Raw genomic sequence first — 13206 nt, 5'->3', positions numbered from 1 at the left:
AGTCCATAATATCCCATTCGATTTGTATAAGATCCATTTTAATATTATCCTTCCATCTACATCCATCTCTTCCTGTTGGTCTCCTTCCTTCTGCCTTACCCATCAAAACCTTGTACGCATTCCTCTTCTCATACGTGCTACGTGCTATGTCCATTTCATTATTATTGATTTGATGATTATAATTATATTTGGCGAAGAGTAAAAGTTATGAAGCTTCCCAGTGTGCAGTGTTATCCAGCCTGCACTCTGGTGACGAGACATCAACTGATGTCGGAAGCAGCGTCATCAGCAGAGACTTGAAGCACAGAGCAAATGATGCTCGAGACGGTTCAAGTTCGTATAGCAACAGGCGTGACCAGTGGTTTGAACGGCTGCTGTACTGCGATGTGGAAAGCAAATGGAAAAACTACCACATTATCACTTTTCCTGGATAGTCTCTTTCCAAAAACAGAAAATCGCATTAAGTGGAGGAACTGTTTTGGAAGAGACTGTGGACCTGTCGTCTGACAGATTACTGATGAATGAATGAATTACTTCTATTCCAGCCTTCATATTAGCGTCAATTATAGCTTCTTTGTTTTTCTCTTTAGTATATATATGTTGCATCCCAAAATATTTACATCATTTACATAGACCAGCAGCTGATGTGTCCCATTTAATTTCAGTCCCACCTAGTTTTCTTTGATTTTCCTGATGTATTCTAGAGCAAAGTTGAAAAACAATAGCGTTAAAGCATATCAGTGTTTTAGACCATTTCGACTAGGAAATGTATCAGGCAAATATTTGCCTATACGGACTTTACTATAGGTTTCAGTTAAACACAGTTTTAATCAGTGTAACTAGTTTCGTGGAACCCCAAATTCTGTGAGAATATTGTACAACCATAGGCTTTCTTGAAGTCTGTGAATAGCTGATATGCTGTCTCATCGTACTCACATTTTTTCTCCAATATNATCTGATGAATGGATGAGATCTAATCAGTAGTCCATCTGTCATGTGGAAAAGTCACTGATGATCCCAAATAATTGCGTCTACGTATGAACTTAACCTCTATAGAAGGAGATTGGATAACATGGTGTATGAAGTTGATAACAGTGATATTCTTCGATAATTACTGCAGTCAGTTTTATCGCCCTTCTCATAACTTTTTTTTTAATTCGCTTAGTGGCGGGTAGAATCCAACTGGGTCCACTCGGCACGGCGGCCACTGATTGGCCTATTGTAGCTTGCCCCGGGTGATTATGATGATGGAGAATTTGGTGGAATGAAGATTGGCAAGAGAAACCGAAATACTCGAAGAAAACTCGCCCGAGCTCCACTTTGTCCACCACAAATCCCACTTGACCGGACCCGGGATCTAACTGGGGCCGCCGCGGTGGGAAGCCAGCGACTAACCACTTGAGCTATGGCGCGGAGTCTCTTATAACTTGGTACAATAATAGACTCCTTCGTCTGATCACGGATTTCTTCCTTGCTCCAAGTAGGAATAATGAGGTTATGGATCTCAGGACGTATATTTCACCTCCGTCCTGAATCAGTTGTGGCGGAATTTAATAAGAACAGAAGAAGAAATTGTTCTAAATCAGACAATTCTTGCAACAACTAAATGTAAAGGCTTAGTTGAACCTTTAGTTTTATCTTATCACATGCACGCATGTACCGTACATTTATGGCGCACGCACTGGCTGATACGAAGAAACAATGGAAATATTTTGGAGAATATCCTTAAAAAGTTGAAACATGAAATGAACGATGTTTTTATTAACCAATACGAAAACATCATATTCAGTTATTTAATAAACAAAGTCGGTATGAGAACTAGTGTTCGTCTTTCTGTCTGTTTAATTATGTCGTTTGATTACTAGAAGTTACAGGGCACGCGGTAGCGTAGTTGGTTGAGGTGCTGTGCTACAAGCCGGAAGGTCACGATTTCAAGTCCCGATGTGGTTCCTGGATTTTTTTCAGTTCACCTAATCCTTCCAGCCGCACTATGGCCCTGGGGTCGACTCAGCCTCTAACATAATTGAGTACCAGGAATTAATTAAATACTTTTCCTGGATGACAACTTTACCGCCATCTTTGAGCCGATTGTCCAGATAATGTGGGACCCTCCACGTCTCAGAACCCTATGGGCCTTCACGGTCTGTTACAGGGATAGCTATACCTTTTTTTTTTTAATAGGACGTTGAAATTGAATAGCGTAATTGTTAATTGAGTTGCAGTGGATGGGTGAGGAGTCGCTCATTGATACATGTATTAGGCTTATGCCTCCTTATTTCCGAAAGGGACTGTAGAAACCACAAAACAGAAACAAACAACATGGCTTTAGTCCGCAGGCGAACTATACCGACAGAGCGACCACCGCTTCTCTGCAAAGTTAGTGCCACCTTTAGAGGATAGATGGTGTCACGTGGTCAGCGCAAGGAATCTCCATGGCCGTTAATCTCTGTTTTCTAGACCGGAGCCGCTACTTTTCCATTCAAGTAGCTCTTCAGTTATCCTCACGAGGCTGAGTGGACCCCGTTCCAGACCCACTACTTCTCAGAAAATCCGGCAGCGCCGGGAATCGAACCCGGACCTTTGGATCTGTAGCCAGGAACTTTTACCAATAGACCACAGAGGCTGTCGTATGAGAACTTGTTAAGAAAGTTAATCTTCAGCGTTATTTTAACCTTTCTCTTTACTTTGTATGTTATCTTGGCGATTTGCTTGCAGAATGAAACTGACTTAAACCTCCATTGGAATTGTTTGCTCGATACAGGGCCTGTGGAATTAAGGTAACAGACATTAATGTCGATTTGGTTCTTTATGCAGGAAATGGCAAAATAAATGTACCTTGTGCATTCCACAAGAGGCGTGGCCCAACTCGCAAATGATGTGCAGCGTGACAGTTATCTGCATTTCAGTCGTGACAGATACTGTTGTATGTTCGGGTGTGAACATATTGCGACGAGGACTGGCTGCAGGAAAGAAGCAGGTCACATGCGAAACTGCGCACTCCTACCTCTCGAAGCTTCAACAAACCCATCCCCCTTGATTATTATTATTTATTTAAACTGCAAATCGGTTTTTGCCCGGTGACAGGGGTACTACAATAAGACACAAAACACAAAATAACACACCTCACTCAAACTATAAAAACAACAAAGGACACACTAGCACATAGTAAATACAATGAAAATTCACTTATAACTACAGTTAAATAAATTAATATTAATAAAAGAATAAATATGCTATACACTAAACAGTAATAGTACTACAGTGTGTATTGTCATGATCTGATGCTCCCAGATTTCACCTTTATCCCACTTCACTTCACTTCACTACACTACACTTCACTACGCTTCACTTCACTTCACTTCACTTCACTGCCTTTTGGGATGATTTCTCCTATACCTTCACTTCGCCTTATTTATTTCTTTCCTAACCCTTTCCCTAAAATTACTTGATTTACAGGAGAGAGTCCCTAAAGCATCTGCAGGTAGTTGGTTCCAGAGATGGATGGTCCTATTTACAAAGGAATATTTTCCGATACCTGTCTTTTGCTTTCTGCTCCTAATTTTCCTATTATGATCGACCCTACTCAAATAGCATGGGCTTTGTAATCTATCTCCTATAGCCTACCAAGCCCGTTCTCTCGTGTACGCTTTGAAGAGAGCACATATACAAGCTATCTTTCTGCGATCTGTCAAGGTTTCCCTATTTGGATCATTTTTATGGTGTGCAAATTTTGCCGTCATGTTTTGGACCCGGTCAAGAGCATTTATCTGTCCCTTCCTGGAAGGATCCCGGCACGCCGCCCCATATTCAAGAATCGGACGCACTAGCGATGTGTAGGCCAAGCTTCTAGTGTTACACTTTCCTTTCTTAAGAATTCGCATTGTAAAATGAAGTGCCCTCCAAGCTTCTTTCGCCGTGTAATTAACTTTATCAGCCCAACTTAAATCGATGCGTAAAATTATTCCCAAGTATTTACAACTGCTCGCTTCCGGAATTACTATGTCCCGTAACGAATAATTTAGTGGTTCCGTCACTCGGGATCTCGTGAAACAAACAGCCTTGCTTTTTTCCCCTTGGTACTACAGCCCCAGTGGGCCTAGGCCTACCTCCATGAACTTCTCCGTTCACTTCGGTTTTTCTAGATCTAACACATTCGGTAGGACTCCTTGGGCGGGTGATCAGCTCGTCGCAAGGCCTCTACCTGTATACAAACACAGAAAAACGCACACACACACACACACACACACACACAAACTAAACATCCATGCCCTGAGTGGGATTAGAACCCACGATCCCGGCTTCCGAGCGAGCAAAGACAGTACATTCCTTAGACCGCTCGGCTACCGTGACCGGCAGTGTATAAGAATAATATATAAGAATTCAGTTCGTACCTTACAGGAAACAGATCCGAACCCACGATCCCGGCTTCCGAGCGAGCAAAGACAGTGCACGCCTTAGACCGCTCGGCTACCGTGCCCGGCCGCCTTGCATTTAGCTGGATTAATTACCATCGAATTTTCAGCCGCCCATTTCCCCAGCATGTTCAGATCTATCTGCAACTTTTCTATATCATTATTTATAATTGTTGCCGTTCCTTCGCCCGTTCGCGTTGTAACACGAGCGTTCCCGAAGTCCTAATAGGCATGAAACTCTTGTGAAGTTCAGTGGAGCAGCCTGAGGAAAGCGGAGATTTGAGTACATCTGTGAAATTCGGTTCAGTCTGATTGTGAGCTTAGAAGCGGTGCTTGCAACGACATGATAAGGAGAAAAGCATTGGATAAGTGGCATTCAGATACTGATTGTTCCGAACAAAGATAAACGTTACGATAATCATAATGATAATGATTAAAGTTTGAACCGCCTTTTGTGTTGAGTTCGGATGAACCTAGTTGATTTCCCCATTCACTGATGACTACGTAGTGAATACACATTGTCACTTGTAGGAGGGGTAAGCGTGACAAAAATAACTGGGTTCGAGATTTGATGATTGTGTTTATTGAACACTTTTTCACAATTACAATCAACTATAGCGCTATCGCCAATATTCACAATTCACTAGGACATGCTCCATTTTTGTCCTTGTACTCTCAACTGTCAACCCTCAACTCTGATCTAATCCAAGTCAAAGTCAAAGTTATGTTACGACCGACGGTCAGCTGGACAATCTCTCCTGGAATAAAGCACCCATCTGGGGCTTAAGACCAGGTCTTTATTACTGTATGATAGTTGTAGGCTTGTTAATATGGGGCGTTCTCTCTGACGAGAGGACGGGTCTGTCGTTTGCTAGTCACAAGTCAGCAGCAATAAGTCTGTTGTCAGTATATACAATTTACATTTTACATGTTATTAAATGTATATACAGTAGTATTTACAAGGCCTCTGTCAGTCCAGGTTCAGTACAGCAGACTGTGCCCTATCCTTAGTAGCTCCTGCTACAGCGGCAGTCTAGTCACTGACTCTCTGACTTGATTATCTGATCTAATCAAAGTCAAAGTCACACTGCGGCTGATGGTCAGTCAGTAAGTCTTGGTGTCGAGCCCCTTCTGGGGCTTATGACCAGATATTCATTAGTGTTTGACAGTTACGGTCTTGTTTTTGTGGGGCGCCCTCTCTGAGGAGAGGACGGGTCTGTCTTTTGTATATGCTGCTGGCTCTTGCCAGCGCAGTCTTTCTTGGGTCCGAGTCCCTTGGTACTCACGACCATACTTTACTGTCTCAGATTTGAGACTTCCCTTTTCGTTACGGCTCCCAGGGTCACGGTGGAGGTATTCTACCCGGCCTCCACACAGCTACATGCTGTCGTTACATGGACTCAGCACGGACCACACAGAAAACACGGCCTCCTTTGTTGATGAAGTTTGTTTACTGCTCGGTTGCCTAGCAATAGACATCCTGTTGTTAAGTGCTAGTGTGTTGCGGGGATGTGTTTTCACACCCGTTGTTTAGCAATGGACTTCCGCTTGTATGTTTCTATTCCGGCTTCTTAGACAGTGTTTACCTAGCCGTTGCCTAGAAACTGATGTCTGTTATTGATGTCACGTGCTTAAGCAGGTAGGCGTTTACCAAGCTGTTGCCTAGCAATGGGTATCCACGTTACAATATAAACATGGGATTTTTCTCTTGAATCTTTGTGCCTTGATTTAAAGGTTGCTGTCAGGTCGCTATGGATTCGTTTCCAGAAATCCGATTGATATTTCGAAATAACTTTAGGGGTCCATAACTTCGTTGTGTCCGCCTGGCCGTACACCCGAATGCAGTAATGCCATTTCAGTCGAACATGTTTCAGTTACATCTGTTATTTAGAATATTTACCCATAAATAAAATGTAATTTTGGTTCAGCTTACCCAACATGACTGCCAGGTTACACACTGCGCTGTACCTTTGGGCCTACATACAATTCTTTCATTCATCCTTTTTTACATCCACCGTTTCTTGTCTGGCGACAACGACGGGGCTTCTGTTGTGTGTAGAGCCATGCCGCTGTTGCATTGGTACCGTTTAATGAATAAAGCAATTACAGTGGATTCATGGTGATAACTGGTCGATAGTTGCGTGATGTAATTTGAGTATTTTTTGTTAACACCAATATGTATTGATAAATTATCATGGTAAAAAGGCAGCCTAATCATTTTTTATAGATTATTTTAATAATGTCCTGTGGAAGCCCAGGCGGTTATGCAGTATTTAAGTATGTCGAGAGGTGTTTCAGGACCCTCTCTGTGGCCTAGTGGTCAGAGTTCCTGGCTACAGATCCTGAATTCCCGGGTTCGATTTCTGGTGCTACCAGATTTTCTGAGAAGTAGTGGGTCTGGAACGGGTTCCACTCAACCTCATTAGGATAATTGAGGAGATATTTCAAGGAAATAGCGGCTCCGGTCTAGATAACCGAAATTAACGGCAGTGGGGATTCGTTCCGCTGACCACGTGACACCCTCTATCCGCAAAATTGACACTAACTTCGCCGACAAGCGGCGGTCGCTCGGTCGTTATAGTTCGCTTGCGGACTACAGGCCACGGAGGTTTTTTAAAATGTTTGAGAAATGTTTCAGGCAAATTTCTAACATTTAATAGAAGCCTGGGGGTACACTATGAACACAGTTTTCAGTGTCTTTCCAGCTTGCCACGTGTAGTTATACTCTTGCCCTACTTGATGTTACATTGCAGTGTAATTGTGCAATTTACAAAGGAAAGAACGCATCCGACGAATGAAAAAAGTTGAGTTCCAAGAGATGGAGGAATTTCGTTGACGCTGATGTAATGTTTGTAGGTCGAACAGTAATCTGTCATGTACATTAATACATTTTTAATTTAGAATAAAGCGATACATGTTTGTGCTTTTAATTTCTCTGTAATGGAGTTATTTTACGGAACAAATAGTTAAATAATTTAATTATTCGGATCCTTCAAATCGATACTGCATAACATAAACAATTGAAAGAGCTCAGTTAAGTAAACAAAAAAGTTATTTTATTTTTATGTAGGTTTCATCGTCATCTGTGACAACTGGATAGATTTTTTTAAGCGATTATATGAAGTATTTAATGTTTAAGAGTATTATATGGTGTAACTTTTCCGGTTTGTAAACTATCATTCGCCATACACTTCATAACATAATTTATGTTTAATTTTACCACGTGACGTGCTTTATACGATATACCAGTTTTGGTTTCTAACTAGAAATGCTGTCGTTTTGCTCACTGGTCATTCATAACGCCAGGCTTTTGTTTTCAGGGGTATTCATATTGCAAAACATTTCAGATTTGTAAATAGTGGAAAATTAATTTCTGTCGTTGTTTAGGTGTTGTCCGTTGTTATAATAATAGGCATAAAGATTGTGACAAATTACTTTGACACATTATGCAGTCCCTATATTGTGTGCTTTGAATAGCAACGTGGAATATGAATTCCATATTGTTCGCATCTTTTGTCCTCCATCCTGTGCGTCACGGTTAACATCCCATCATAGTGAATAACCGTGACGCACAGGATGAACTGAATACCGTACAAAGAAATGGACTCCGTGTTTTTTTTTTTCAGATAAATGCGGCTTATAGAATAACAAAGATGGCGGTATTTGAGAAGAGTATGCTACTAGAAACATTTAGATCCAGAGTAAGAGGAAATGACCGCCTCTGTGGTCTAGTGGTCAAAGTTCCTGACTACAGATCCAGAGGTCTGGGTTCGATTCCCGACGCTACTAGATTTTGTGAGAAGTAGTGGGTCTGGAACGGGGTCCACTCAGCCTCGTGAGGGTAATTGAGCTATTTTAAGGAAATGGCGGTTCCGGTCTAGAAAACCGGAATTAACGGCCTTGGGGGATTCGTTGCGCTGACCATGCGTCACTCTCTATCCGTTAAAGTTGACAGTAACTTCGCCGACAAGCGGCGGTCGCTCGGTCGGTATAGTTCGCTTGCGGACTAAAACTACGGAGTTTGTTTTGTAAGATGAAGTAATAGGAGAATTGAGACGCTTACACCGTGAGAAGCTTAGTAATTTGTACGCTTCATTCAGTGCTGTTAAAATTACGAAATGTATGAGATTCATATGGGTGGTACATGCAGCAAATGAGAAATGTTTATAAGATATCAAGTCAGAAAACCTGAAGGGAACATGCACTTATTTGGGGGCTAAGCATAGATGAGATATACATATTTAAATGAATGGAAAGATGGCGGATTTGGGAGTGGGGATTGGAATAACCCAAGGTAGGGTCCAGTAGAAACTGTTGGTGAATGTGGTAACAAACTCTGGGAATTTCACTGATTAGCTGAACAATTAGTAATTTTCAAGAAAGACCTTGTATTTAGTTATTTAGAACTTTGCATGACTAAATAACTAAACTCCATGGCTTGAGTCCGCAAGCGAATTATACCGACCGAGCGACCGCCGCGTGTTGGCGAAGTTAGTACCAACTTTAGCGGATAGAGGGTGTCGCATGGTCAGTGCAACGAATCCCCACGGCCGTTAATTTCGGTTTTCTAGACCGGAGCCGCTATTTCCTTGAAATAGCTCCTAAATTATCACTTTGCATGACAGATGCTCCGGATGAACAAATAATAAGAAAATAACACAAAACTTTCTATTCAATTAATAGGTAAAAGTAAAAAAAAGTAAAAAAGTAAAAAATAAACCTATCCTCTTCCAGGCCGTGAAGGCCCATAGGGTTGTGAGACGTTGAGGGTCCCACATTATCTAGACAATCGGCTCAAAGATGGCGGTAAGGTTGTCAGCCCTACGCGCCGGCCGCCCTTTACCCAGCAGGAAATTTATTTAATTAATTCCTGGTACTCATTTCTGTTAGAGGCTGAGTGAACCCCAGGGCTATAGTGCGACTGGAAGGATTAGGTCAATTGTAAAAAATTCAATGACCTCATCAGGACTTGAACCCGCGACCTTCCGGCTTGTAGCATAGCCCCTCAACCAACTATGCTACCGCGTGCCCCCATTCAATTAATAGGTACTAATATAAAATTTAGCCAAGATCAGACTGACTGACTGAATTGTGTAGGTGTACTGTTGAGTGTATCTTACATGCCACACACCATGAGATGGTCGTGTTCGTAATTATGCATAATGTGACAAAGAGTCCTTTAAATATAACTCAGGGATAGTGTAGTCAGTATAGCGACTGGCAACGGGGTGGATGACCGAGGGGTTGGAGTTCGAGTCCCGATAGGGTCAAGAATTTTCACTTCAGTCGTCCAGACCGACTCTGGGGTCCATTCAACCTCCTATACAATGGGTAGGGGGGTTCTTTCCCGGGGGTAAAGCGTGAAGGTGACCACTCGCCTCCAACTAGTGCCGATGACAAGAAAATGTGGATCTATACATCCACTCCCCCATACGCCTTCATGGCATAGTGCTTAATTAGTTAGGCACAGGGACAACTGTACCTTTACCTTTTTACCTGGAAATTGTACGTGATACATGGTTATTGGAAATCACAGTAAACTCGTCACTTTATAGCGTCGTTTCATGTAAATATATATTAATGAATGTGCTATTATTTATTTTATTTCAGTTTTAATTAATGAGTCGCTCAAGAAGAAAACAATAAACAGTGCATCAATTTACAGAAAACGATATACTTGAAGATAGCCCTGCGTAGCCGAAGGAAGTTGTATTAACGGTGTGGAAGGGACTGTTTAGTGCAAGTTGCGACTGTATTCTGTTGTGATGCTACAGAGCGGTTTTTCTTTATCAAAATGGCATAACCCAGTAAGTACACATCGATAGCGCTGAAGAGTAAACTCCTACTTGGACTGTGAGAAGAGATAGGAAATTTATGTCACCCAACTTGGATGCCGGCGAAGTGAATCTATCTTCATAAAATACACAGAATGCTCAGTGGCTGTATGGTCCCTTCCTCCCACACTGTCACATTACGTGTTTACCCCCTTCGGCTACGCAGGGCTGTCTTCAGGTATATCGATTTTTGTAAATTGATGCACTGTTTATTGTTCTCTTGTTGAGCGAGGCACTAATTAAAACTGAAATAAAATAAGTAATAGCACATTCATTAATCACCCTGTCGTGGACACAACAGCGTCGGCGTATAGCAGACAAAAAAACAAAAACAAAAAACACCGCGTTAGCTGAAGTTCGCCAACGAACCTCGTTTTTATCGATCTCATTTCAGTTCATATAATTAGACCCTAGAGCTGAATTTCTTAGCGTTCATTTTAGCATTATCTCCCGTTCATGTCTTGGCTTCTTTTCACAATGTTTCTTCAGTGAGAACTTATATACAGTTCTGTTACTCGTAAAACTCCGTGGCCTGTAGTCCGCAAGAGAACTATACCGACCGAGCGACCTCTGCTTGTCGGCGAAGTTAGTGTCAAATTTTGCGGATAGAGGGTGTTACGTGGTAAGCGCAACGGATCCACACGGTCGTTAATTTCGGTTCTCTAGACCGAAGCCGCTATTTCCTTGAAATAGACCCCTTAATTATCCTCAAGAGGCTCAGTGGATCCCGTTCCAGACCCACTACTTCTTAGAAAATCTGGTAGCGAAGGGAGTCGAACCCGGACCTCTGACCACTAGACCACAGAGGCGGGTGAGATATATGTGCCGTGTTACAGGGCCACAATATAAACCAAGCATGATATTTCTCATTGCAGCCCGCCACAGACTACCACTGTCTGATGTAATGGCAGTCCACTACGTTCACTCTCCGGACCAGACGCACTGTTGTCCCGCAGCAGACCAAGATGGAAACAATGTTGACGATAAACCCGTCAGCGAATTGACGGCTGCGGCCCCACCGAGACACACTGGTTTCACCCTCCATTACGCAGCCAGATCAGCCAAGAACAAATGGAAGCATGAGACAGTGACCATGAATCACACTGACCCTCGGCAAGTCGCTTCGTGGGTGAAGACGATTCGTAATTGCCTCAGCGGTAAGTTACGTCATCAGCATTGTTCTGGTGTTGCAGCAGCATGGCATTATGTAAGGGCGGTACAAGTTTGTAATTACACAGAAACCATACTACAGCTGGGCAAGGAAGCTCAACCCGTGCGTCTGTTCAGGAGATATGTTTGGTATCTAAAGCCCATCCGTCTCTGTGGTCTAGTGGTTAGAGTTCCTGGCTACAGATCTAGAGGTCCCGGGTTCAATTCACGACGCTACCAGTTTTTCTGAGAAGTAGTGGGTCTGGAACGGGGTCCACTCAGCCTCGTGAGGATAATTAAGGAGATATTTCAAGGAAATGGCGGCTCCGGTCTAGAAAACCGAGAATAACGGGCGTGGAGATCCGTTGCGCTTACCACGTGACACTCGCAATCCGCAAAAGTTGGCACTCACTTCACCGACAAGCGGCGGTCGCTCGGTCGGTATAGTTCGCTTGCGGACTACAGGCCACGGATTTTGTTTGTTTTGTTGTTTTCCCAGCACCGTCAATAGGCAGCTGCTTCCCAATATGGCTCCTCAATCACTCATCCTACGGATAATCACCGAATGCTGCACTAACACTAGCACTTTATGCACTCTTTCTGATAATAATTACCAGAATTAAAGTCAGCATCGGGATTATTGATCACCACACTAAACTATTTAGGCCAGTGTGTATCCGGTTGCTCTAAAAGGGCGTCATTTAAAAAATACAGAAAAGGAACTTGTACGCTTCTCCAAGTATAATTAGAATGATCACGTCAAGGAGGATAAGGTGGGCAGGGCATGTAGCACGAATTGGGACAAGGTGAAATGCATATAGGATATTGTTGGAGGAACCGGAAGGAAGGAGACCATTGGGAAGACCAAGTCGGAGGTGGATGGACAATATTAAAATGGATCACAGAGAGATAGGATGGGATTGATCTGGCTTAGGATAGGGACCACTAGAGGGCTCTTGTAAACACGGCAATGAACCTTCGGGTTCCATAAAATGCTGGGAAGTTCTTGAGTAGCTGCGCAATTGGCAGCTTCTCAAGAAGGCTTCAGCTCCATGAATGAGGGAGTGAAAAAAGGAATTACTCAACCGATTCGGGGAATGGCGCTGTTGCTGGTGACGAAGATTCCAACTAAAAGTTCCGGAGCGAACGTGTGACACCCAGAAGAACGTGAGGTAGCATAGAATATCTGTGAAATAAAGAAGCATGGCATATGCTACTATCCGAGGTCCAGAACCGCTGGGATCTGTCATGGACGACCACTCTTTGTGGCTAAATCATTGAGCAGTCGCGGTGTTCTCACACCGGAAAACATGGGAGGATAGTGTGTACGTATTGGCGGACAAGTTCGCCGTTCACCTGATATTTACACGGTACTGATATATGTTGCCGTGGTAACGCTTATCTTATCGAGATCGTATGTGAACAGTACCTTGTTCGAGACTATAGACGCAGTAAAATACTTGTCACCTTGTAGTAGTAGTAATAGTAGCAGTAGCAACAGCAGCATTAGTAGTAATAGTAATGATCAGGGTCCGGATTCTGATGACCTGAAAATATTTAAAAAATGACATATAAAATGACCGAAAAAATCCAGAAAAATGACCTAAAGGAGAAAAGAAAGAACACTTCGCTTCCATGTTATTCGCATTTCAGAAAACGTATGGAGAAAAATTCCCTAAAATGGCAAAAAATGACAAGAAATACCCTTAAAAGTCCAAAAATTTACCAAAAAATTACCCCCCAAATGAAAAAATGACCTTAAACCTAAAAATGTCAAAAAATGACAAAAAATTACCTATAAAATTTACATT

The 13206-nt window shown here is 42.6% G+C and overlaps 1 protein-coding gene across 2 annotated transcripts in view; it reads left to right on the top strand.

Moving 5' to 3' along the window:
- Positions 1-13206, top strand: part of LOC111870120 (ceramide kinase) — a 58460-nt gene that overhangs the window by 4921 nt on the left and 40333 nt on the right. Inside the window, exon 2 of one of the 2 annotated variants that reach the window (XM_023862186.2) lies at positions 11122-11403. The exons of the other annotated variant lie outside the window; for it this stretch is intronic. Coding sequence (XP_023717954.1) covers positions 11122-11403 — 282 coding nt within the window. The remainder of the gene's footprint in view (positions 1-11121; positions 11404-13206) is intronic. 2 annotated transcript variants of the gene reach the window in all.

The sequence above is a fragment of the Cryptotermes secundus genome, unplaced genomic scaffold (assembly GCF_002891405.2).
Source record: "Cryptotermes secundus unplaced genomic scaffold, Csec_1.0 scaffold112, whole genome shotgun sequence".
Lineage (NCBI taxonomy): Eukaryota > Metazoa > Arthropoda > Insecta > Blattodea > Kalotermitidae > Cryptotermes > Cryptotermes secundus.
This window is presented reverse-complemented; position numbering and strand designations above follow the sequence as displayed.